Here is a 27,867-nt window from a genome sequence, read left to right as displayed (position 1 = left end):
CACCGCGGCTGGTGCTGCTGTCCTTGGTCATGTCGTGGTACTGGCATCTTCGAAGGCTAGGGTCTTCTGCTGCAACGGGCTGCGCCTTCGTGGATAGCCTCTCATGGGTCCGTTTCCATGGTGCCAAGCCTCAACTTCCCCGCGTGATCCTTTCAGTCCTGGGTCTTCAGCCGCCACTGAGGCTGCACCTTCTCCAATGTCCCCTCCTGGCTTCTCACAGTGCCAAGCCTCGGCTGCTCCCCGTGACTCCTTCATTTCTTCAAAACCAGAATCGCCTGGGTGACTGGGCTTACACATCACCAAGTCCAGCCGCCACATGAGGTGGTGACCTTAGCCGCCTCTGGGACACAGCTTCTCCGTGCACTCAGGAAACATCTCCCAGGTGATTTCAGCTCAGTGATGCTGGTCTCTTCTCAACCACTGCTAATTCCTTAGCTCCAGCTGGCCAGCATCAAGTATCCCAGCAAAGCAAAGTTTCACTTCTGGTATCTTGTTAATTACAGCAGGTTCTTTAGCCCCAGGAAACCAGACCACAGAATCTTCATTCAGAATAACAAATGCCCCCCCCCCCCCACTCCAGAGCCTTTGCACTTCCCTCTGAAACTTCTCAGGCCAGGCTTCCGTCTTCTACACTATTTCTACTCACCAAATAAGTTGTGTACTTACTCTCTGTCAGGCCCAGGGATGAAGGGGACATTTTATACTTTGTATAGAGAAAGTCAGGATGTGTTCTGTGATGAATAAACATACATATAATTTCTCTTGCAGAACTCAAACTGCAAACACATTCTACTTCATGGCCTATGATGCCTCACTATATCATACATATTTCTAGTACTTTCTTCTTTCATGTCGTTTGTGTGTGTGTGTGTGTGTGTGTGTGTGTGTGTTTTGTTTTGTTTTTTTACAAGATACCCTCCTTCCTTGTTTGCCTTTCTGGCTTTTAAAAGTAGTAAAATACAGGGATTCCCCTCCCTCCCCCTCACACACCCAATAAGATTTTTTTCTCACTTAAGGAAGCTAAGAAAAGGCTGCCCTTGGGACAAACTGCTAACATTAATAGGTAAATGTTTATCGGATATAACTGCTACGCTGATGAGTAATAACCTTCCTACTTATGTGCGTTAGAGACAAGAGCCTAAATCCACAGAGATAGCGCCTGTGGGAGCCACAGAAAGAATGACCGATCCTGCGTGGGTCTCAGGAGCTGATGATCTCACTTCAAAAGCCCTGCCAAGCAATGGGCCTCAAGTCTGAAGCTTCTTAAGCCCACAGAAATAAGGTCATGCTAGCAACCAGGAATGCCTCTGCCCACCCTCTAATCCTACCGGAAAAGCCAATTGCTACCGCCATTGAAAACGGGGCTTAGACTCGAGCCACTGTGCACTGATATTACTTTAGCGTTGGGGGTTGAACTTTTTACTCTTGGTGGTCTTGGGTGGTGATGTAAGGAGTGAGTAGCCATGCACTCTCTTTTTAATAGCCTGTCAGGAGGAATCCAGAGTGAACACATGCCTGAAAACCACCTTCTCTTCAAGGCTCTGGCCTAAGAGACAGCAGCCTACGGTCAATGCACATCATCTTGTGGCTGGTTGTACTTTTGTGTACCCAGAATGCAAACCTTGACTCAGTGTTGCACCAGCCACTCAATCCAAGGGAACAGTGACCTCCGTAGAGGAAGTGTCTTTCTAATTCATGCTACCGTTGGAGCTACTACTGACCGTTAAGGTCCACAGCCACCCAAAGATTATATGATTGGGAATCTGTCTGCTGCTGAAACCTGGGAGGAGGCTTCCTGGTGAATTCACAGCCAATCCCATATTTAAATCAAACCATTCCCTTTCTCTGTGACTGTCATCTCTGCAATGCCAAGGTTTACACGTGGGTCACATACTTGCCACGTTGAATTATGTCAGCTTTCACAAGCAATGGGCAAACGGAGGTAGACTGATATGGGCTGGAGGGAGCGAGACTAGGTGAATCAGCCTGCCAAACGTAAGTTTCAAATAAGATACGAATAACAGGTAAAGTCAAATATGGAGACGCATGCTGGCTCCCTTTTCCCGAAGCCTGACACTGGTATTGAAGGATGCTAACTGAGGAAGAGGACCACACCCATCTGTCAAGGGTGGAGCTTATGGTAGCCGAATCCAGGGCAGATGCCATAAGAAGGCCACCGGGGATATGAGCCTGCGCTAACAGCACGTTTTATTACATAGGTAGTTAACAGGAAAACAAGTTTGTTTAGTACCGTTTCAGCACTGAGTTCAAGAGACAACGCCAAGTCACCACACCAAGTGACATTTATGAGCCAGGACAAAGCAAAGCAAAACTGCGCAGGAAGGTGTTATTTTGTTTGTTTGCCTGTTTGCTTTTAAGGGTAGAACTAATCAGGTGTGTAGGACACTATTTCCTACAAGTAGGTTTTGTTTTTTTTTTTTAATATATTATATGATCAGGTAGATGGATGCCATCACCTATAAAATTCTAAATTAAAAAAGATAAGTCCAGGCCTGGAGAGGTGGCTCAGAGGTTAAGTGAACTGGCTGCTCTTCCAGAGGTCTTAAGTTCAATTCCCAGCAACCACACGGTGGCTCACAGCCATCTGTAATAGGACCTGGTGCCCTCTTCCGTCACGCAGGCCGAACACTGTGTACATAATAAATGGAATTTTTAAAAATAAGCTTAGGAAGGGCTGGGACTGTGGGTCAGTGTGTAGAGCACCCGCCCAGCCCGATAAAAAACTGGCCATGGTGGTCCACATCTGGGACCCCAGGACTAGAGAGGTGTAGGCAAAAGTCCAGAAGTTTCAGGTCACTCTTGGCTGGGTAGGCAGTTGGGGGTAAGCATGGGTTATATGAGACCCCTGTCTTGAGAAAGGTCAGAAGAGAAATCTACAGAAACCCCCAGCTGTCTTCTTGATTTTCTGAGTTCTGCTTTCTTTCCTTCCATCAGTTTCCACCGGGTCTCACAGGGTATCTATCTCTCATAGGAAGTAAGATTTCCAACTGACTGCAGGGACTAATGGTTCCTTCAAAAGAATGCACTGTGTAATGCAGAAAACAGGGTTCAGAAGGAATTCTGAACCGCTGGCCTTATTAGCATGAGATTTTGTGTGCTCAGTCAAGGGCATCGGGAACCCCTCCCCATCCACACAAGTCTGCCTCCAGGCGGGAATGACTTAGTCACCTGACTTTCCCTAACGTTTATTATGTTTGGCTTCATGAGGTGCATTCATGCACACGTGGGTCCTTTCCCATTCCCAAAAGCTTTCTGTAGGACATCAATAATCCCTTCCTTACAGCTCCCCGCCTGTGACACCTCCAGAGTTTATAGACAAATAGTCCGTTCCGATTACAACTCAAGTTTACAATAATTTCAAGTGACTGAGTTTATTAATATTATTCCTTAGCTCGGTAGTTTATAGTTTCCCCTGAAAAGTAGCTTATAGATGTAATAGACTTCAGACAGCGAATGGCTCAGTAGGTAAAGCCACTGGCCACCAGTCCCGGGTCTGTGGGTAGGACTCCCCGGGGGGAAGGGGAAAACTGACCCCTCCACGTTGTTAAGTGACATACACACATTCTATGGCAAGTTGTGCATACACAAATATGCAAACAAATCGATTTTACAAGATCTGACTGTTTGGTATTGCTTTTAGTAATGGTGGTAAGAGCTGGGCGTGGTGGTGCATGAACTCAAAAGAATTGGGACTAACAAAACAGGAGGATCACAAGTTTGAGGCCAGGCTGGCCCACAAAGAGGGTAGTCCAGAAAAAAAGAAAGATGGTAACGAGAATCTCATTGACTCTCCCTCCCAGCCTCAAACTCAGTGCAGCTGTTAAGGAAGGTCTCCTCTCCTTGTTAACACAGGGTTGATGGTCGTTGACTTGGAAGGCATTGGTGGTGGTGCCTACATCCCACACACTAGACCATCCAGCTATTTGCACATAATGATTGTTAGTGCTCACCCACACCGACCGGAAGGTGTGCAGTCAGTCAGGAACTGGCACCTGTAGTGGCTTCTCCTGCTTGTGGCATGGGGAGGGGGAGGGCTGCCGGAAATCTGTTTCGCAGAGCCCACTCCCAGTGCCCCGAACGCCCTCTGACATTTGGGGAGGTGAGAGATGTCAGAGGTCTTTGTTTCAATCACAGTATTTATGAGTGGCATGAGACAAAGACACGGGCACGTTTTAGGCAGTCATGCGATCTCTACCGGAAGGAAACAGAGTGTTGAATTACCAGAGAGCCAAGCAGGCAAATCCACTCAAGAGGGCCAGCTCCGGGGAAGTTGCCAAGATGGACTCAGCCACCTCCCCCCACCATCTGCCTAGGAACACTCAGGCCAAAGGAAGGTGCATGGCTCTCTGTCTTCGTTCTAGCAAAGGGAACATAGAAATTGCATAAAGGAGAGAGAGTTTTTACCCAGAAGATGACACCTGCCCCCCCCCACACACACATGTGAAAAACAAGCAAACAAAATCCTGGTTTATATCAACTGTCTCCTGCACGTATTTTTATTATTGTATCCACGGAAGTATTTCCCTAACATACACTGAGTTTTACAATGGCCTATTATGGTAGGAAGAGCCAAAGAATTATTTTTCTGTCTTCTCAAATGGAATATAAAGGAAGCTAAGTTCACACACCAAGTCTTTAGGAAAGGTCTTTGCTTACTCAACCGTACTAGAAGCTGGTAAGAGGAAATGAGCCATCTTTCTTAAACAACAAACTATAGAGAATTTAACTGGGATACAATTGCGGTGGTGTAGTTTGCATTTTAAGCCCTCCGTACTTTCCGCTGAGGATGGCTGTGTATTTAGTTAGCAATATGGAAGTTGAATCCCTGAATTAGAAAATATTGCCTATTTTAAAGCCTCAGACTGCTGATTTTTAGAGAGTTGCTCTCTGCTCTGTGTTGTGGGTTAAGATGGGAGTTCTTGGCTTTCTGCTCTTCTGTCTTCTGCCATGACAGACTCATCTCTCAGGAACCATAAGCCCAAATAAACTCTTTTTGTTTCTAAGTAGCCTTTGTCATGGTGTTTTTATCATAGTAATAGGAAAGTATCTCGTCGGAAGAAAAATGACATAGATTTTTCTTTTCTTTGAGAAATACCTGGTTTCTTTGACTACATGGCTGTCCCGTACAGTACACAGAATTGCTTTCTAGTGCGGCTTGACAACAAACCCTTAATTTGATGTTTTCATTGAAGGGTGCATTAAGCTGGCGTTTTTCTGTAATGATTGTAGCAATATAAGAAGATAGAGAAAAAAATCCTTAGGTCACAGGAATTGAAATAGTCCCTGTGTGTGCAGTATTTGCCTGTAGGAGATGAAGACATTCCAGCCCTAGGTTTTACCAGGAGAGACCACACTCTCGTTGTGTAGCCACAACAAGCAGAGAAAAGAAGCAAAGTTCAGGCTCCTGGCTGTATCACCTGCAGTGCAAACAGCTACCCAGGCCCAGCCTCTCCCATCTCGCTTACAGTCCCTCCCTCATAATCGATTCTACCCACCAGGCTCTCTTATGCCCTACATTACAGTAGGAGCCACAACTTCCGTCTGTCTGTGAAAGGACATACACCCTAAACAGGAGCAGATAGGGCTCTTTGTTCCACAGCTTCAGAGGACAGTAGCCCTATTATGTGAGAGCAGTAGATCCAGCCCATAATTACTTGGTCAACCAGAGAGATCATTCAGGTAGTGCGCCTCTTGAATAGGATTTAGTCAGTTGATTTGATTTGATTTTCCTAGTGTTGGTTTCCTTTCACACTCCTTACCTCATGATTCATGTTGATGTTAAAGATAGCATTTTTTTTTTCAAGCTGGCTGGTGGCACTCACCTGTAACCATTAGCACTTGGGAGGCAGAGGTAGCAGGTTCATGGGTTCAAGGCCATTGTAGGACACATGAAACAGCAAGCTTGAGACGAGCCTCAGTCAATAGAACCCCGTCTCCAAAAAAAAAGTAAAAGTAAATAAAATAAAAAGTCTGAGCATTTGAAAGACTTCATGAATTTACAAAATATATACAGGATATAAAAGAAAATATAAGTAAGATCATGGAAGCCACTGGAAGTTTTTCATAAAGGAAGAAGGGAGCAGCAGGGGTCAAAAAGCTACAGTAAGGACACCCAGGAGATGAGGACGAGCCCAGGGACAGATGACTCAAGGCCACTTGTCATCTGGATGGTGTTCGGATGTAAGAGAACAACCAGGAGCTCAACAGTAGTGGCCAGCAGGTTGACGGGAGACCCTGCAGACAGGCAAAGCCATCAGGCTTGCTTGGAAAAGAACAATGAAGAACTTCCTTTGCAACATTCCCCAGGATATTCTAAATGCATTTGTGTATTCTCCTGGGGTCCCCAAAACCAGTTCCTACCATCTGCTTTATACAAGCAGGAAGATCACCCAAGTGGTGGCCCCTCCACACCCCCACACAAAGTTACAGCCTAGAGATGAAGATCCCTGAGGGGGATCACGGGGCTGCGGTTATTGCTTTGTTTTTAAGCCATTGTTTTCTAGATCCCATGGCCCCAGCAAACACTATAATTTAACATTGTATACAGTCCCCTAAGACCTTTAAATCAAACCCTCAGAACTGTAATTTGGACCCTTGGCACCACTCCTGGTCTGTAGTAATTGCTTCGCTTGAGAGCCTGTAAATTCTGCCTTCACAACCTCACCCACACCTGCTCCTTCTCCCCTCTTCCCACGGCCGCCTTTGCAACTAAGCAGTGTCTATTTTAAGCCATTGAATTCATTTCGTTTTAGTTTTTAAACGCATTTATATGTCTTAGTGTTTTTTTTAATGCAAAAGAGGGCACAAATTTCTCATGAAAAAAATAATAATGATATGTCACAAAATTTTGTTGCTCTTAACAGTGTTTAAACTCTGGAGATGCTGTGATTCAGTGCAGCAGCATGAGTGAGTTTAGCAGTGAGTGAGTGCAGTGTGAGTGAGTGCAGTGTGTGTGTGTGTGTGTGTGTGAGTGTGTGTGAGTGTGTGTGTGTGTCTGTTGATTTGGGATTGTTCCTATCTCAGTGAAAGCACAGGAAGTGCTGTGATTGGTGAAAAGGAGGAAAACGTAGATTCCAATCCCGGCTGTGTATCATGACGTGTATACATTTTTGTCAAGTTGGTGGTGTGACATAAACGCAAATCATGGACCTGGGAGAACATACAAAGGGAAACCATGCATCATGAAAGCAATGTTCTGTAACTATTCCTTACGAGGCAGAAATTCATCTCACCAAATCCAGTGCACAGAATGTACGAATTAAGGTAAAAATTCACTTCGCAGAATAGCAGTTCCGAATTCCAAGGTCCTGTGTTTCCGTTGCTTTTTGTTTGTTTGCTTGTTTGTTTGTTTTGTTTTGTTCCTGTTGCCATTTGTTTGCTTGTTTGTTTGGTTTGGATTGGCTTGGTTTGCCTTCCTTTACCGGGTTCTCCCCTCACACTGTAACTGGTCTGGTTTCTGAAGTCAGGCTTCCCCACCTCGCATTGCCAGGCATGGCTGCCACATGAACTCAATGGACACTCATCCCCGGGGAGAAGCCGCCCTTTTGATTGGCCCCTCACTGCTGTAAAAGAGGCCAACAGCATGTAGGCTTTCACTGAAACATTATCTGGTGCCTGGCGTCACTCCCTTAGACCCAAACAATCGTGTTCACAAGAGCACAGAAGACTTGCTTCTTCTTAATGTACAGGTCTATAATGACATCATCAAGATATGGATACAGTCTTCTAAAAGGGCGCCATCTATCTGCCAGGACTCAGGCATTACACTGGCCCGCCCCTGTCACCTGGCAGAATGCACTCAGGGGATGCCCTGGTCCGCCCAGGGTTCAGTGTTTGTATAGTCTGCACAAAGGTGCAAAGGACCCGTTAAAAGACAGCCCCCTGGACAATCACATTCCCTCTCTTCCAGCTCACTTCTCTTTCCCGTCCCCTGGGGCAGACAGGACTTTTCCTGTCTCCGCGTCTCTTTTATCTCTTTTCTCTTTCTTTCCCTCTCCCTCCCCTTTCTAATAAGTCTCCTCACGCCCTGTGTGCCTGGCATGTTTGTCCCTCCACCTTGCTCACCCTGGCAGCCTGCCATGGAATCCAACAAGGTCCCCCACACAAGCCCCCCCCAAAGTTTATCATAGAGCTGTAACTCTACTGAGACGCTTCACATTCAAGCCACATCCTCTAAAACAGAAGAAAAAGGATAAACAGAAGTGCCGCGCTGGCCAGTGACTGACCGATAGATGCGTGTGGTCGGTGTGGTGGGAAACAGCTCACGGGGCCGTGCTCAGTAGGCTGAGGCAGGAGGATTGTCATGAGTTCGAGGTCTGCCTGAGCTACATAGGGACTGCTATCCCAGACGGGGCTGCATAGTGAGACCCTGACCCTAAAAATGAAAATTAAGTGAAAAGTGCAAACATTTAAAGGGCTGAGAATGGAACTCTTTATGGGTGCTTGCCTAGTGCAAAATAAAACCAGGCGTGGCGTCTCAACACTCAGACAGCCATGCTTAACTAAACAGGAATTTGGCCTGTAAGGGATCCTGTCCAGAGAGAAAGGGAGGAGGGAGGTAGGGCGTTGTTCCTAAAGCTAGAGCTCTTCTTCCCTGCGAAGCAGGACCATGACACGAAGCAGGACCATGCCACGCCTGTAGCGTTAACACCCACCGCTTCCCGTGTGCCTGAAGCATTTGCTCTAGAATATGAGCACAGGTACTTCAGATGCGGTTGAGAATGGGATGCATTTTGTTTGGCAGCAGGGGTGGGGGTGGATATTGGGGTTCGTTGCTTTTTTAAATTTTTCTACGGACATCGACACCACAGATTTCTTACTTCCAGGCAATGCTTTCGTGTTTAGAACTGAGTTGGGTAGCAGTTTTTAAAGTTTCAAAGCTTGGGTGTTCGTTTCTTTCGTACGTGTTATACTCAATAAAACTTATGCACAGCAGCGGACTTAGGAAGGCCCTGCCATTGATGAGCGTGTGATTTGGAACACCAGGCTCATTGGCCACGTGGCCGGCTGCCCAGGGCCACACTGAGAAGTCGGCAGCTGTGCATGCTCTTCAACCTGCTGGAGGGGGGAGGGGGCGCTTCTAAGCCGTGCTCGGTCCCAACCAGGAAAATAAACATAGGTACCAGCAGCGCCCTGGAATAAAGTTAAAGAAAATTGGGCCGTGTAAACCCAGGTCCCTTCGCTGTTTCCTTTCCTTCCTGCTAGAGGGTTTGGGGACTGGGAGCCGCAGGTTGTAGGTTCCTGCTCTAAAGTTTAAAGACTGATATGAACCAATGCTCACAGCCTGGAGGAAGGGCCAGTCGGGGTAAGAGGAACAAAGCTCAGCCTCTTTGCAGGGCTGGGGCTGTGAGATTTCTCCAGCGTGCTCAGACCCCATCATTCTCTGAAGAAAGCAGTCTGCCCTCACAGTTTACTTCCTCGGGCGGCATGGTCAAGCCCGGAGAGCTTCAGACCCCCCCTTTCCCTTCTCACACCCCTTCCTGCTTAGAACTGAGGCCACCTCCCTCAAGTGCCTGCCACTTGACCCCCTGTCGTGATCGGCTGTATCCTGTGCTGTGAGAGAGATAATCTGTCTCTGGTAAATTGCTTCTGTTGGTGTTGTATCACAGCAACCAGAAAGGAGATTAGGAGACACCCAAGAACGAGGACCAGAATTCGGGTAGCAGCACCCCTCTCAAAAGTCGGGTGCCATCATCTGTTTGCAACCCAGAGCTGAGGGATAGAGGCAGGCAGATCCCTAGAGCTCAGTGGCAGCCACTCTGGCCAAATTAACGAGTTCCAGGTTCAGTGAGAGATCCTATCTCAAAAAATAAGATGGCGAGCAATAGAGGAAGATGCCTGGGATGGGCTTCTGTCCACCACATTTGCCCATATACTGTATACCATGAGCACATATGCATCCATGAATGTGTATAATACACACACATATACACCACACACACACACACCCATACACATGCATACCACATGCACATATGCATCCATGAATGTGTATAATATATGCACATACCCTTAATTAAAGAAAATTAATACCAATTCAGTACCATTTCCATTCATTAAGCCAAAAACTTAAAAATACTATTTATATTATTTTTTTCATATTTGTTTCTTTACAACTACAGGAGCACATGAAAGATGTATAGTATATTAAATGCCACTATTTCATGAATGCAGGGATTATTTGCATTAGAATATGCGCACGCTTCAAAAATGTATGCGATTTTGAAGCATGGCCAAGTATGGTTCATCTTCACCCTTTTTTACTAGGAATTAAATATTGCACTAGAAGTATGAATGCTGCATTTATTAAATAATGCAAAGGATCTAGAGACCAAGGTCACAGTCAAAACCACGGCCATTGAAATAAAAAGGCATGGTCCTAAGGAATCATACTCACGTTTGCCCAGGAGTAGGAAAGCAAACACTACCATGCGTAGGACTCTGACAACCATCCTTTCTAGAAGTCCTCTGCAGAGCTGGGAATGCTCTGTCTGTAGACCGCCTGCCTGGGTTCAGTCCCCAGTTCAGCATAGGCCCATAACCCTAGTATTTGAAAGTGTAAGGTTACTTTCAGCAGTGAGTTTGAGGCCAGCCTGAGCCATCTGAGACCCCGTTTCAAGCAAAAACAAAACAATACCAAGAACTTCTTTCTTGAGACCAAGAGTCAGCCAGAACTTTCCAGGCAGTCTGGGGAGCATATCAATGCCATTTAAGTAGGTGTAATTGTGGACATGAGTACTATTGGCCACTTAGCTTGATTCTTCCTTAGACAAATGGAGTATTACATCAGTGTCTTGAAAGCTAAAAATCACTGGGTGATGGGAAAGGATGTAGGAAAAGCTGCAACCCCAAAACTCTCAGCTCTGATCTGTAAGAAAAGCTGTTTCTGGTATTTTCCAAGCAGCAAATTTCCCCCAAAATCACGTCTTTCTAAATTGATACCATGTGACTCCATTTGTCACCAGAGAACACAAGGCTCCCTCCTGCAGGTTCTTAGTCTTGTACAACAGCAGCAGCAGCAGTAACAAAACAGACTGGGGTAGAAACGCAAGGACAATCTTACTGGACCAACATAGCAGACATGAGGAGCTCTCAGCAGCCGGAGGAGGAGATCGGATCAGTAAGAGGAAGAGAGAAGGCCAGGCAGACTCAACATGGACAGTCTGCAAGTAACTATGTTGTGTTGTTGTTGTTGGTGGTGGTGGGGTCTTCAGGGAGAGGAGGTCAGAGAGCCAGTTCCTAGAGGTCAGGGCAGTAGGCTTAGGGCTTAGATTGTGTTGCAGAAACAGAGATATAAAGAGGGAAAAGAACAAGTTTACCTTCCTGGCCTGGCAAGATGGTTAGTGACAGAAGGGAAGAAATGAGTCTCACAAGTTGTCCTCTGAACTCCACGCTGTGTGCCATGACATGTATGCGCCCCCAGTAAACAAACAAGCAAACAAACAAATGTAAGCAAATTCGTTTTCAAAAGAAAAAAGAGAAGCTATGCTTTCTGAGATAGGAGTATATTTGAGGTATAAATGATAAAGCATCATATTTATGATATGATTATAGATTGAGCATGGTTATTCATGGAAGATTAGTTGCAAAGAATAAAGATTAGACAATTACAGGAGGGTTTTTTTTTCGAGACTTTATACTTAATGCTCCATCCAATATTTTAAGTCATTTAACCTTTTGACTAATAAAGTTCAGCAACTGCTTATCAAATGCTCTAGTCCCCATTTTAATGTTTTATTTATTATTATTATTATTATTATTATTATTATTATTATTATTATTATGCTCCTCTAGGGGTGGGCGTGACATAGCAGAATTATGCTCTTTGCTTTTCTCCTGTACAGTACAGGAACTCCAGAAACTGGAGGGCAGACAGAGTGTCATTCAGGTATCTTGAGCAACTCTCATGGGCTACTGTGTTGACTGTGCCAAAAGAATTACAATATAATCTTTCATATAGTGTTCCTAGTGGTGCGAAAGACCCAGTGTAAACAACAGAGAATTACACAGATGAGCAAACTGTGTGTCGGGAAGTTGCTGGCATAGGACACACTCGTTGTTAGGAGGACAAATTCCCCAATTCCTAGAGGTGTGGTGTTTATAATGATCACCATGACAAAAAAACATGACATCAACTTCGCTCTTTAGATCTTTTCCTCAACGCTTCACAGAAACAGCCATTGCTCGGAACCGCAGAGAGAGGTGTGTCTCTTCCCTCCTGTGTTATCTGTCTTTACTGATGTTGTTATTTCTCTTTCCTAGTTACTGTCCAGTCATTCACGGAGTCAGCTTTGACTCTACAGGAAGGAGCCAGGCATCCTCCAGGACCTGTGGTATAGGCACTCACCTTCTACCATGTTTGAAACAGTCTCTGTTCACTGCTACGGATGCTAGTATAGCCTGGCCCTGAGCTTCTTAGGATTCCAGTCTCCACCTCCTATTTCGACTTAGGAACCATTTTAGAGACTTAGTTAGGGAGATTATTGCTGTGATAAAACACCATGACCAAAGCAACTTGGGGAGGAGAGGCAGTTTATTTGGCTTACACTTCCACATCACCGTTCAAGGGGAGGCGACAGTATTGCGGCTTCATTTATTGTTTTATTAATAAATAATGTCTGGGAGTCAAATATTAGGGAATGAACCTGAGGTCACCTGACCCTCATTTCCACCTTCCTCCGTGGAAAAGACCACACATCATGATTTCTCTGTGTCCCTCTATGTTTCTCTGAGTCTGTGGCCTCAGAACAACACAAACAAATCTCCCACACCAGGATAGGAACTCAGAGCAGGAACCTGGAGGCAGGAGCTGAGCCAGAGGCCATGGAGGATGCTGCTTACAAGCTTGCTCAGCCTGCTTTTGTATAGAACCCAGGACCACTAGTCCAGGGATGGCACCATCTACAATGGCCTAGGCCTTCTTCCATCAACCACACGTTAGGAACAGCCCTATCTTATAAAATCATCTTCTCAGGTGAGGTTCCCTCCTCTCAGATGACTTTACCTTTTGTCAGGACAGGTACAGTGAGGTCACAGACTCTCTCTGGCTTTACATAGGCTCTGGGGAATCCAAGCTGATATCTCTTGCCACAAGCTCTCTACTCACCATAGCACCTCTTAGCTCCATGCTCACAAATATTTTATCACCAGGATTTTATTTGGGGGACGTATGATAGCTTCCAGCTTTAAATGTTATTCGTCTTGCTTATGGTAATTCTGGTTTCTTTAGCATTGAACTCAGATAAGTTTTCAAATCACCCATTTTGAAAGAATGGTCATGTATATGAATGTTGTACTAATCTATATGATATTCCAGTATATATTTTATGACATAATGTACATTAAGAAGTTGCTTTTGGATTCTGGTTTTCTCATCAGAAAATACTAAATTAAACAAAGAGTACTTTCTACCAACTAGCATTCTAGAACAATAAAATGTATGTCTTATTATTTTTAAATGACAGCAAAGTAAAGCATCCTAATGCAAAGTTAAGAGGACAAAAGTTTAGAAGGAAAGGTGTCGGCGTTGTCTGGACTATTTTCCACCAAGAGCTAGGCTGTATGCCAGTTCTGTGGGAGACTGATGGGGCAGTTCCAGGGGCATGGCCACCAGTTGTCCCTGCCCTCCAGCCTCCAGGCTATATGCTCTGGGGCAGGAGATAAAGGACATCTTCTTAAAAATTTATACAAAGACATTATTGAATAGCAGAAGACCCTCACCTCTTTCTTACACACACACACTCACACACATACTCACACAGGTACAAACACACACACATACTCACACACACATACTCACATACACGCACAGAGTCTTAGTTAAAGTTTCTGTTACTGTGAACAAACAACATGGCCATGGCAACTCTTCTAAAGGGACACATTTAATTGGGGCTGGCTTACAGTTTCAGAGGGTCAGGCCATTATCACCATGGCGGGAGGTAGGAGCATGGTAGACGTGGTGCTGGAGTAGTTGAGACTCCTACATCTTGCAGGCCACAGGGAATTGGCTGTGACACCAAGCAAAGCGTAAGCAAAGGTCTCCACAGTGACACACTTTCGCCAACAAGGCCACACCTCCTAAGTGTGTTACTCCCTTTGGGGGCCATTTTCTTTCAAACCACACACACACACACGCGCGCGCACACACGCGCGCGCACATACGCACACACACTCTCCATGACCCTATGTATCTTCCACACTCCAATCCTTTCTGTTTTCCAGACAGGGTTTCTCTATGTAACAGCTCTGGCTGTCCTGGAATTCGCTCTGTAGACAAGGCTGGCCTTGAACTCAGAGATCCTCCTGGCTCTGCCTCCCGAGTGCAGTTTAACGGCATCACCACCACCTAGCCACACTCCAAATCTTTTACTTCTTCCCTTTAAAAAGAGTCATTTCCTCCTCCATGGCCTATTTCTCGGAGTTACTCACAAAGGGAGCACCCTGGCCTCTCTCCTGAGACAGCTTTAGTCAAGGTCATTTGTGAATTGCATGGTGTTCTCTTCCTTTACAATTGTGTGTCCCTCTCTGGGGCTGGCCACACAATGCTCCCACATGGTTCCTCTTAGACCTTGCTCCTCACATGGTCCCAGGGGTCCTGCCTTACGCTTTCTCTTACCCAGGCACTTCACCTTCTCACTATTGTTTTTCCCAGCCCCCCCCCCCCCCGTCTCCTCGCCATGGACTTACACCGACCACGGGCGTCCCCAAATGTGCCCTTCTAACCTGTGCTCCTTTCCCAGATGTGCACTTGGAGGTTCACCCTACCTCTTGGCATTCCCTCTCATGTTTCCCAGGATCTCACACCCTGTGGGTGGGAAGCCCAACTCCTGAGGGCACCCAGACTGGTCCTCTAAAGGGTTACCCTCTTAGCCAACACTGCCGTCTCTCACAAGGGTGACACCAAACTCTATGGTCCTTCTTCACCAATCCCCTATGTCACAGCCGCTTAGTAAATCTTGTCAGATCTACCCTCAAAACACACCCCAAATCAAAACTGGACCAATTTCTCCTCACACCACTGACCAGCTGCTCTGTTGTAGTTGGATTATTGCAGCAGGCTTTCTGTCCCTGTCTGTAAGTCTATACTGCCTCCCTTCAGGGAACTTTGGTGTCATTTCGAAACACACCAGACATACCTCCTCTTCTCAAAAAGTTGTCAGACTCTGTCACACTCTGAGCGAGAGCTAAAGGAGTGTTTAGGGTCTATAGAGTGTGTGCAAGCTGTACAAGCCCGAATGCTGTGGGAAATTACTTTAAAATGTGCTACATTTGTTTACGCTCTGGAACCTTTGTTTAATGACGTAAAGGTGTGTTGCTTTTGTTTATGCTGCATCTGTTTAACTCTGTGAAGCTATGTAACTGTGCCCATCTAAAACACCTGCTGGTCCTAATAAAGACCTGAACAGCCAATAGGGAGGAGGGAGCAAGGATGGGCGGGGCTGGCAGGCAGAGAGTAGAAATAGGGGAACTCTGGGAGAAAAGAGATAGAACAGGGATACAGGACATTAGGGGTCAGTCACTCACCCAGCCACGAGTAAGAATGAAAATAAGATACACAGGAGTAAAAAAGAGGAAACCGCCAGAGGCAAAAGGTAGATGGGATAATTTAAGATAAGAAAACTTGGGTGTTTATAAGTAAACATAAGCACCCCCCCCATGGAAGGATGCTGGAACTGTGTGGACTCACAATCAATAGATGATGAAGCTATTTCAAAGTGGAGGTGAGGGTCTGTGTGTGTGTGTGTGTGAGAGGTGTGAGTGTGTGTGTGAGTGTGAGAGTGTGAGGTGTGTGTGTGTGTGTGTGTGTGAAAACAAACCAACGATTTTAATCGTCTTCACAGAGAGGAGTCCCAACCTCTGCAGCCTCCAGAAGTCACCACCAGACTATGAACTTCATACCATTGTCCTTTCTTGCCCAGTCAAAGTCCCCAGCCCCAGCTCCACTGTGGCCCAGCAGGCTAATTGCCTGCCTTCTCAAGCAACCATTTTTGCACACACCTCTAGGACATTTACGACAGCTGCAGTGGCCTGCAAGGCCACAATTCACCAGGCGCAAGCAAAAACAGGTGGGCCAGGAAACTGACATTTAACATCTAAATATGACCATTTCGTTTTGACTTTGCTATGTCTTGGTCAGCTAACGTAAGTCAAAATTTAAGTGGGTATGTTGATACACACCTTTAGTCCTGTCATTAGGGAGACAGAGTTAGGTGGATCTTTGAGTTCCAGGACAGCCAGGGCTACAAGCAGAGAAACTGGGAAAAAATCCCCTGTAGCCAGGCTTTGTATCACCAGCCCCCAAATAATGTCACAGAGGTTTATTATTAATTATGAAAGTTTGGCCTTTGCTTATGCTTGTTCCCAACTAGCTCTTACAACGTTAATAAGCCCATTTCTATTAATCTATTTCCTGCCATGTGGTTCTTTACATCTCCACTCTGTATGTCTGGCTCCCTTATATCTGGATGGTGAATTCGGCCTCTCCCCAGAGTTTCTCTCTCTCCCTAATCTCCCCTATTCTCTCCTGCCTAGCTGGCCATTCAGATCTTTATTAAACCAATCAGAGGGCACCTTGGCAAAGACTTGTCTTCACTGGGTAAAAAAGACTATCCACAACAATCCCCAGAAAGCAAGGAGGAGGAGAGCTCACAGCATTGTAAACAAGACCCACTACAGAATGGTGCCTTCCAGAAAGCAGGTAGGAGGGCAGGTCTCACTGGCTGAGCCTCTCCCTTCAAGTGTTGGCTGAGGGCATGGCCAGTACTCAAAGAGGGAAGACACAGAAGCCACAGAGTAGCTGGAGGAACTTCTGGTGCGTGCGTGCGTGTGTGGGTGCGTGCGGACAATCATAAACATGTTCCCACTCTGAATTATGACACAGTAGAGGAGTGTAGCTCACGATGAAGAACACTAGTGAACTTCAATTCACCTGTTGCAAAATCTACTCAATGTACTGAAATTAAGTAGGGACACTGGGCACCTGTTCAAATACTTATGAAAGTAATTCTCCTGAAAATTAAATCTAAGTCTAGTTAGCTGGAGCTGATTTAATTCAGGTTCTGTGTGTTTGTTCTTGCATTTTGTAGGTTGGTAGGAGGCAATTTCTCAAAAAAACATTTAGACTATTAGAACTGAGTTGTGAATCCAGCTCTCACCTGTGAGCAGTCTCTCTCTCTCTCTCTCTCTCTCTCTCTCTCTCTCTTTCTCTCTCTCTCTCTCTCTCTCTCTCTCTCTCTCACACACACACACACACACACATACACCTATCATCTCAAAAGAGTCCATTATGATAGGGAAATCCCAGGGCTGTAGACTCTCCTCTCTTCCCATCAACTCACTCCACAGGATTTCCCACTCTCCTGTGAACTGGATCTCCACCTCACTCCCCCCCCCCTTTTCCCTCCACCCCGCCCTTGGCTCCACCCTCTTGCTTCCTGGGTCTCTTTCTTCTTTAGCTCTTGGCACTAACCCCTTATTTGTTGGCAGCCCAACACTTTTTGCCATTTTAGTTTAAATTTTCCAAAAGATTTCCTCCACATTCACTTACTGACAATTTACTTTTAATCGGTACGTCTTTTTCCATTTTTTTTTTTTTTTTTTTTGATCAGCTGGGTGACTTAGCCATCATGCCAGATATTTTGTGATGCTGCAGGGGGTTGGGGGTTGACTCCAGGGATCCATGCCAGCTTGGCAAACACTCCACCCCAGCTCTAAGAAGCACTGTTTTAATAGAACATATACTGATAGTCTTTCAGAGAGGAAAAACCAAACAGCATCCAGAGGAGGTCAGGCACTTTCTGGGGCTATGGCCACACCCGTGCATCCATTATTGGTGTCTATGGCACCCCAGACTTTTGTGTACATTGTGCTTCATCCTCGTAAGCCTTTGCGGGAAGCCACTCTCCATTCCCATTCTATAGTTAAAGAGGTGATGCTGAGCAAGATAAAGTGAGAGGCGGAATTTGTCCTCGGTCTACCACATTTATAAGTAGATTGAATTACCATGCTTTATCATATGCCTGATTTTAAGAGAACATAAGACTAGATATATAGTTTTTTTAAAAAAGATTTTTCCCCATACATCTCCATCTATAAACACAACTTCCAGTTGCAACTGAGAGAAATAAAATGACTTGTTCAGAACAAACACAAATAGATATGCTCCCAACCTGGGGGGAGAGGATTGTGTTGAAGCTCAGCAGATGCTCACAGACCAAGAGGACACACCCTGCCTACCTACAAGCTCAGGAGTTTCCAGCATCCCAGAGTGAGAGGCATTTCCAGCAGGAAGGGTATTCTGCTATGAGCTGCTAAATCCGAATGCTCCCAAGGTGTCTCATAATTGGAAAAGAGGGCTTCAAGTGAATGCCTGAAGAGGGAATATAAAAAGGGAGTCAGATGCATACGTACACGTGTGCACCTGAATGTACACTGATGTACACACGCAATAATACATGTGTGTAGAGTGAAGCATCCGTAAAAGCGTTCATTCCCTGAGTAGTCTTACCACTCTGTAGCTCTCATACTAAGTAGATTCCAAATGTCGTGGGGCATCCGCAGAACGTGCAGAGTGACTAACAGTAGGAAGAAGAGCGCAGATATGCTATTTTAATAACTCTTGTTGGCACTGGCGCCTTCGTAACAATACTTGGTCGCCAAGTCGTTGTTTAAATACTGCCGTTTTGTTTAGGTCTTCCCTTCTTTCCAGCTGATTAACAGCTCGCTGGGCTCTAGGAAGGAGCTAATGTATACAGAAACCGTACGTGATGCTTAGACAATCCCTGAGCTGTGCTGAAAGGCACACCTGTGTTCTTTGGCAGGTGAGTTGAATCTCAAGTGAAGTATTTCTGCAAATCTCCCATTCAGTTGGCCAAACTGGTTTTCACTCCTATTGAACAACTGGAGATGGGGGTGGGGATGAGAAGGGGGGGGCTCTGTTTTTCCTGAATGACCACAATCACACCACACAAGTAACCTTTAATGCTGAAGTGTCAGACGTGGATAGGAGGATGTGTTGCAGGGCACAAAGTATCTCCCGGCAGAATTTGTAATTTGTACAGTGATTAGTGCTTGTCACAGTAGGAGCACGTACTTCGTAATACACAAGCTATGGTGACGACATTACACCGAATAAATTAGACAAGGCTATTTCTTGGTGGCTTCATTTTTTTACACTTACGGATAATGTGTTATGAAGCTAAATGAAAGTGTCAGTGAGCCAGATCCTAGTGAGAATAAGGAAGTGTTTATCAGTTGAAAGCACGTAGCAAACTGGCTTTGCAGGGTTAACTGCAAAGGTTATTCGGGACTACACAGCCTTAGAGGGAAACAGGATGTTTACCTCTTTTTAAATATTCCCCATGTTAATTTTCACTTTCTGTACATTTCCCATGTTAGATTACTTGGGACTCTGTAATACCTGACTACATTGTTTTGAAAGCTTAAGGTATAAGACATCTAAACTGAACACTTGATTCATTACATATTGGTCTTTAGACTGCAAAGAAAGTATTTCTCCATTCTGGGGGGGGGGCAAAACTATAACTTTTTACAATACACATGCAATGCAGTCTAGGGAGTGTAACACTGTCCACTCTCCAAAAAAGCACAAAGAATAAAAGAGAAAGAAAAGTCAGAGGAGCCCACGGGCGTGGGGACCCTGGCTAAGAAACCAACATCGCTGCCACCCAGGTCATAATTTAAGTTTGTTGGACTCCCCACTTGTTTTAAGATGCTACTATGTGCTGCCATCTCTACAATAATAGAATATTTCTATTTTTAAATTGTCAACACAGAGATTAATCCTTCCGTCCCGAATACACACCATCAGTTATGTTAAACTGTTTGTATACATATTCATGTACACATATTCCCTCTGGAGCTGAAGCCTCGGGACTGGCTCACACAGGGAGCTTTCAAAGTACTGCCCCTGGCTGGCCACGCTGGAGAATTTGGCTTTATTAGTGGGAGATGTGGAAAGGCAGGACCAGGGACCACATGGAGACTGTGCTTGGAATCCAGAATTTCTTGCTTCTGGGAGCTATGTTTGTATAGCTTATGGCTGCTGGATTGTTTTTTCCCAATACTTTAAACTTTCAGAGAAAAAACAAGAAAGCATTCCCCCCCAACAATTATTTCTTTAAAATAGTGAGTGTGCCTTTGGATCCAATCAGAATTTACAACCAATCACTTGATAAGCATAAACCTACTGGAAGCCTAATGACTACAACTCTAAGCATACTTTTGTATCAAAAGTCAAGGTTCTACCAAATCAAACCAAAAAATAGTTAACACATTATTGAGACAGAGCCAGAAGCCTGTGAACAAGGATGAAACAATAATTTGGACAGTACTAATTTTAATCAACTTCACGGAGAATGCACAGGCTCAAAATACAAAATCAGATCAGGAATGGGGTTCAGAAATTTGACATAAGACTGTGACCAAGGGTAGGACCCTAGAGACGAGAGTACTTCATGGCAGATCATAGAAAAAGAACAGAGGACACTGTTAGGTCACTACTCTTGTGTGTGTGTGGGGGGGGGGGCGCTGATGTGAGTAGATGGAGTGTGAAAAGGAAGGGTGCCCCAAACTTTGCTCTTGAGTTTGACCCACCAGGGAACCGGAACTGACAACCTGGGGTAACTTAGGACCAAGACCAGAACTGTGTGGGACGTAACTATGTCGGCCTCCCGCTGGCCAAGCCACACTTATCCTCAAGTTCATTCCAGCCTCTACCCAGACTCTACCCGTGTGTTTCATTTGGTTAAAAAGTAAAAAACAAAAAAAGGCAACAAGGTAGTTACATTGTCACAGTGGGCCAGGAGCAGCTCTGCCTAGAGATTGTGAAATGCCTAGGTACTACTTGCCTGCCTGTAGCTGTCGGGTTTTATGTTTTAGACCTTTGGTTACTTTTGGCAAGAAGTGCATCCTGAAAGGTCACAGTAAGAACTGAGAGAACTTTAGTGGACAACAATAAGCTCACAGTAAAGCCAGTGTCTTTGTTCCCTCATTTATGCCCAGATTTGCGACCTAAGGAGCTGGAAGGGACACCTCGGTCTCTGTGTTTATCTTGATACAGCAGAGAAAAGATGAATGAACGGGTTTATTCTTCAGTTGGGCGGGAAAGGTGGAGGAGCTGATGGGGGTTGGGGAGAGGGCTCTGTCTGTCCGAGCAGGAGGGTCTGAGTTCACATCCTTAGCAGCCCTGAAAAAGCTGAGCATGGTTGGTGAGCATCTCAAACCCTAGCACTGGGGGGGGGGGGGGGGGCATAGAGAAAGGAGGTTTCTCGGAGCTCATGTGCCAGCCAGCTTGCCCAAATGGTGAGCTCCTAGTTTAGTGACAGACCCTGTCAAACAAAATTAAGGTGGACAGCCATAGGGCTTGATGTCTAATGTCTACTACCTCTGGCCTACACACACAAGCGCACACACACAAGCACACACACACACACACACACACACACGACGTAAACAAACTTTAACGAGGACGATAGCACAATCAGCAGAGCAAATACCACCCAAGCCTGAGGACCTGAGTTCAGATCTCCAGCACCTGCGTGAAAAGCTGATGGTGGTGTGTAGGGCTGCGGAGAGAGACAGAAAAAACGTGGATCCCTCAGGCCCACTGGTCAGCCGCATAGCCCAATCTGAAAGCCTTCGGCCCCAGTGAGAGAGACCCGAACACCAGGGGTGTCCACACTCACAGGCATGTACACCACACACACACACACACACACACACACACACAGTTGAGCAAGGCGCACAGATGTCTTCCCCTTGTTTCAGAACCCTCTCTTCACAGACGACACTCCCCAAACTGAGAGCCAGTAGCTCTGGGGTCAAATGACCGCCCACCTCTGGTGCCTTAGTTTAGCCAAGACCCTCTCTGGGCTCTCTGGAACCCGTGTCACCTGCTGCCATGGAATCAGGCGGGAGCTACCCGGCTCTCTATAGTACTTCCCGCATGCCACCAGGCCAAAAAGAAGGGCAGGCCGACCAGGGCAAGGCCACTTTCTGCCCCAGCACTCCCTCCTTGAGTAGCCAAACAGGGTCACTCAAACAAGCGTGGCGCACTGGCCTTTAGCGTTCAGCAAAGCGAGGCTGCGTTACCGTACCGTGTCCTTTCAAGGCACACCAAAGTTGTTTCTGCTCTGCTTTTACAAGGCACCCAGTGAGCCAAGCTATTTGCCACGGGTAGGGCTGGGTCGGGGGTGGCTCGGTGGGAGGCGCCGCAGGCTGTCCGCATCTGCTTGTCCCTGGACAGCTCCAATAAAAGAGCCGTTTCCCCTCGGCTCGTCTGTGGGAGATTTGGGGACCTGGGGCCCAGGAGCGCGCGGGCTCTGAGGGCTTTGCAGCTGCGTGCAGCCGGCCAGCTGCTGGGAGGAACCGGGGAGGTCGAGCCCCAAAGCGCCCCTCGCGCCCAGGGTGCCCGGGCAGGTAGTGGCGTGAGTGCGGGTCCGCGAGCGACCTCTAGTGCCCAGTGGGCGGGCCGGAGGCGGTGACCGGAGGCGGAGCCTCGGGGCTGGTGCGCGGGGGTCGCCCAGCCGAGTGGGAGCCAGCGCGAAAGCGGCTGCAGGCGGCGGCATGGCTAGCACGGCCTTGGAGATCATCGCCTTCACGGTCTCCATCTCGGGCTGGGTACTGGTGTCCTCCACACTACCCACCGACTACTGGAAGGTGTCCACCATCGACGGCACTGTCATCACCACCGCCACCTATTTTGCCAACCTATGGAAGATGTGCGTTACCGACTCCACCGGCGTCGCCAACTGCAAGGACTTCCCCTCCATGCTGGCGCTGGATGGTCTGCATCCCTTCGGGCCCCCATCCCCATGCCCGCCCCGCGCTGGCTTCCCTCTTAGGAACCCGCCGTGGGACCCGGGACCCCCGGGAGGGAGGCCGGGCCCCACTCTGCCCCCGGGAGGGTCTGCGACGCCCGCTGTCCGGTGGGGAGGCATAGGATCGATTCGGGTGGTCCAGGGCAACAAGGCAAATTTATTTCCTCCTCTGGGACAGTTGGGAGTTAGGGGCTTGCCACTCACCCTTCTCCCCCCCCAAATCTGATTTTCATGAAACGGACACCACGGAGATCCATGAATGCTCGCCCTGAGATCTCTTTAGCCGCTCATTGAGTCTTTGAAAAGCCAGGCACGGAGGAGCAAAGAACCATATTGAACTTTTTTGTTGTTGTTTTCCTTAAAATCCCTTCTACAAGCTTAATGGCTTGCGCTTAATACTTCCTCTAAGTTTAAGGAAAATAAATAGCCCTAGCCTATGCCCTGTGCGGGGCGTAGTGGTTGCAGAGGACAGGGAATGGTGGCCAGCAAGTCCTCAGAACGAGTGAGCGCACTTCCAAGCTTCGCGCGAGCATTCTGGGGTTTTCTTCCCCCCCCCACTCTTTTTGGGTTTTTTTTGTTTTGTTTGTTTTTCTTTCAGATAGAGATTAATCAACATAGAATTGATTCATACCAGCACAGGGCTTGTTCAAGTTCTAGGCTCTTCCAGAATTTTCACAAGCGACTAAAAGGATTCTGGCAGAAAGTTAAGACGATTTGAGGTGGTTTCCTTTCCTTTATTATTCGTCTTGCAATTTTTATTTGCATAGCTGGGTAAATAGAAGACTTGATTCCCCTAAGACAGTGCTTGCCACAAAAAGCAAACTGTTGCTCAATTCAGTGTTTGATGGGAGCTGGTATAAGGGACTGGGTGCCTGCCTGTGGATGGTTGGCACCTGGGGCTGGGCTCTGTTGTGTAGTTAGAACAGCAAGCATCGCTGCTGAATTCCCTGTGCTCAGGAGAGCGAGCCCAGGGTCAGGAGACAACAGACAACTCTTGTTTCTGTGGTTTGCATTCAGGAACATAGGATTCACAGTGTGTTCTAGGACTACCCTGTTTGTAACTCAACTGTTGCCTGAGATGGTCCGCTGGATAAGTGTGCGTGCTTGCGTCCTTCATCAGGGCAGTTGGGGGACAAGGTAGAGGAGAGAGAAAGAAATACTCCTGATTCAGGCTCCGAGGACAGAACAGTGGGATGGATCTCTCCGCTGTGTGTCTGCTGTGCAGGGATGATCTGTGGCTTGGGCTGGGCTCTGAAGAGGACAAGAGACACAGTCCTCATTAGCAAGACCTTGGGGTAGGCAGGCATTGAGTAGAGAGAAGGGGTTAGTTATATGCCATCGATATATGCAAAATGGGCGTGCTCATGTGATTAGAAAAGGATATTTTTAAAACAAACAGAAATGACATGTTCCACAATGTTTTTAAATTAACAGCATCTTTGAAGTTGGCTGGCACAGATAGGGGGAAAAAAACCAAAACCTTTTTAGCTGCTGCATAGCTCTTATTAGTCTGGTAGACTGGTTCCCTCAAGCCGTTTACCCTTGGTGGATGCTGCCCTTTCCAGCATTCCCTCCTGCTAGCACCTCGCTGAAGCTATTTATTTTCCCCTGCTCGTGTGCACGTCTGTTTCTGTACGCTGTAATATCGCCAGACCGGAACATGCATTTTAATATCCAGTTCACGCTGCCGAATTGCGTTCCACCAAGAGTACAAGGACAGCTGCTTTGCCATTTTCTCACCGCTGTCCCTGCCCACAACGACTGACCGTTATTGCCACTTTATTCTGCATCCCCGTACCCCCCATGGGTCTGGCACCTTAAGCTTACTTATTGACTGTTTCTTTTCTCTTTGTTTTCTATTTCTATCCTACAACAATGGTTATATTGCTGCTTCTACTTGTGTGTGTGTGTGTGTGTGTGTGTGTGTGTATGAATCCTTGACTCCTCGGAGCAATCTGAGCCTACTGCTCCTCCTAGTTTATTATGCCAGACAGAGCTTTGAAAATGATGATGTAATTACAGCTGCCAGTCTCTCCTTTGGTGACTTCCCCCTTTATGATGCAGTAGCACATTCCCAGGGACAAAAGACAAACCTAACTTTATCTCCCAGGAAGGGTTCAGCCACAGCTACTTTTTTCCCCTGAAAGAAGTTGCTCTCCCCTCCCAGACTTCAAGTGGAACCTTCCAGAGCATCACCCTCCCCAAAACTCCAACCCTGCCTCATCTCTACCTTGTATTTCCAGGGCAGGGAATGTTGGGTGTTGGGCCTGATATTTGAAATGGAAGGAGAAAGCCACCTCACTGTTGTCCCTACAGACCAGGACAATGGTTTCCTCTGCTTAAGCCAGGCATAGGCTCCAGATTAGCAATGCCAAGAGAGAAGGTTGGTGACTCTTGCTGTTTTGTGTCATAGCAAGCAGAATATTCTATTTGTCACTTTTGGTCCCGGATTTCCCTTTGGGAAAGGTGAGGCGGGACAAAGCGAACTCTAGGCTGAATGCTATGTCACCTCAGCGGACTCCCGCATCTACCTGGAAGCCATCTTGGTATTGGAGAAGCAATTCTTGAGTGGGCTCTTACCATTCACCCTGTGCCTATTCCTGTTTTCCAGATGAGAAACGGAGACGCAGAGAGATCAGTGGGTAATAAAGGGAGCGCCATGTATGTAAATGGGGTGCCAGAGCTGAGCTGGCGTTCTTTGCACGAGAGACACACCAAGCTACTAGTGTAGCGAACCTTGCTGCGTTCTTTCCGATTGACCACAGCAACCACTATGCTGCTGACTGGCAACTGAAAGCAAAGGGCACACCACTGAGGAGATGTTTGACTGTCAAGGGTTACCTTGAAGGTTTCCTGCAACAGAAGCCCTTAGGTTCAAGTTTCTGTTTGAAAATACCACCGTTGACAAAACTGGTGATTTCTGTTTATGGCTAATCCATATTCCCTTCAAAGCACACTTGGACTTATTTTCAGTTGGTTTTTTTTTTTTTTTTTTTTTTACCACGTGCCATCCTGTCTTTTGCTAATGGGGGTGTTTGCCATTTCTTGCAGGAGAACTATAAATTATCCCTTGAGAACTTCTAAGTAAATACATTCTTGCCTTAGCACTTTAATGTGTTAATTAGCTATTAACTGGTGTCAGTAAATTAGACCTGTCAGAAATAATGGCCTCCTTGACTAGGTTTTACCTCCACCTCATTTGATGGTGTAACTTCTAAGTTTGCCCTCGGGAGCTGTTAAAAAGCTGGGGTGTAGAGGTCTGCCTGGCAGAAGGATAAACTCTGAAAGTCTGCTGGAACTCACTAGAGGCCTGAGATTCTGGAACCAGTAGGCCCCAGTTTGCAAACCTCAGGCTAATTAACAAACATCACACCAATTCCTCTCATGGCTGGCAGAGGAGGTTTTTTTTTCCCTTGTCTTGGCTTCCCATTACAGGAAAACCAGGCCGACTATTGTCTTTAATGCTTGCAGAAAGTTAGCAAATTATTGTCAGTGTTCTGGAGCCAGGGTGAGGTGCACCCCCCTGCACCAGGACTGCACAGGATGACAACCTCTGTGCCCCCTTTCTCTCTGATGTCTGTGCTTAGAGGCCAGGGAAGGTCAGAGAGAGGGGACTGTAGAATGGGAGAGTCTGGGGGAAAAGTTTGCTTCTGAAGTGTAAAGGCTACTGTGATTTTTTTTCCTGCCTTGCAAGCTGACTGGGTTGGGCTGGTGCTTAACCACTGTTTACCATGCAGGAAATTCATTCCCTGTTCTAAATGACAAGACTGTAGGACTTAGCCCTGGGTAAATTCCGGGCCATCTGTCTGCTGACGGTAAAGCCTGTAAGGCAGCGGATGCAACCGCAGATCATGGTTCATACTAAAGACATGCTTCTTTCTGTCTTTTTCTATGTGGATGCCACACACACAAGGCTCCCTTTTCCCGTGATTTTCTTTCCTGGGTTTCAATGGCCTATGGTCAACTATAGTGCAAAGATATTAAAAGAAAAATTCCAAAGTTAAGTAATCTAGAAGTTTTGAATACATTTTATTCAAACAAGCTGTTAATTGTTCTGTTTCTTCTTTTCGGAAGCAGGGTTTCACTATGGAGCCCAGGCTAGCTTTGAATTCACAACCCTCCACCTCATCATCAGCGCTCTGGGATTACAGGCCTGTGTTCCCAAAGCCCAGCTTTATAGTTGCTATTAATATTTTCTGTACCTATTTTTTTCTGTATTTCTGTATTTTTTCATGTATTTACCAAAACTAGTGTTTAGAGTTCAGTATTATTTGTGATTTCATAGGAGTTTTGAAACAAAATATACCCCACACTGATAAAGAACACTTTTGCCTGTGTGTGTGTGTGTGTGTGTGTGTGTGTGTCTGCCTGCATGTGTATGTACCTATCCTTCTATTTTGTTGTTTAGTGATGGCATTCAGAGCAAGCTAAATGCAACCTTCTTTGCTGCCTGTAGCTTTGTGGAGAACAGGAAACCACTTTTGATTATCCTCGCAGACACTTGAGTTTGTAAGGCTGTGAGAGGTCTTGTTTCTGCTCTCTGCTGTGGCTAAAGGACTCCTAGGCTAAAGTTGAAAGCAGAGTTGAGTCTGTATTTAGTAGCAGAGACCCAGACAGATCTGTGGCACTGTTATTATTAACAAAAGGATCCTCCGTTATCACAAATCACTAAAGATAATCTTCTTTTGCTGTTTTTTGGTAACCTCCACACTCGTGAAGTTAATTTCACACCCTTGAAGGGCCTTGCCATGAAGGGCTGTGTTTACAGGGGTTCAGGGTATGTTACATTAAGTAGGAAGAACAGCTTCCTTCTGCTTTGCAACCTGGGTCTTAGTAACAGTACTCAAACTTTAAATCCCACTCTTTCCCAGAGAATGTGGGACTTGAGGTCACCAACTTTTACTCCACAAATTTATAACTATTAGGTTAAAGCTACTAATTATCATTGGCTTTGCTTTGAGTGCAAAATAATGATAAGGTAGCTACTGCTTATGTTTGCACTTAGGAA

The 27,867-nt window shown here is 46.3% G+C and overlaps 1 protein-coding gene across 2 annotated transcripts in view; it reads left to right on the top strand.

Annotated features, from left to right (window-relative positions):
* Positions 1-27,867, top strand: part of Cldn10 (claudin 10) — a 73,285-nt gene that overhangs the window by 32,385 nt on the left and 13,033 nt on the right. The window contains exon 1 of one of the 2 annotated variants that reach the window (XM_051195222.1): positions 22,578-22,825. The exons of the other annotated variant lie outside the window; for it this stretch is intronic. Within the exon in view, the coding sequence (XP_051051179.1) occupies positions 22,606-22,825 (220 nt within the window). The 5' untranslated portion in view covers positions 22,578-22,605. Of the gene's footprint in view, positions 1-22,577; positions 22,826-27,867 lie in introns of those variants that run through there. 2 annotated transcript variants of the gene reach the window in all.

The sequence above is a fragment of the Phodopus roborovskii genome, unplaced genomic scaffold (genome assembly GCF_943737965.1).
Source record: "Phodopus roborovskii unplaced genomic scaffold, PHOROB, whole genome shotgun sequence".
In the NCBI taxonomy this organism is placed as follows: Eukaryota; Metazoa; Chordata; class Mammalia; order Rodentia; family Cricetidae; genus Phodopus; species Phodopus roborovskii.
This window is presented reverse-complemented; position numbering and strand designations above follow the sequence as displayed.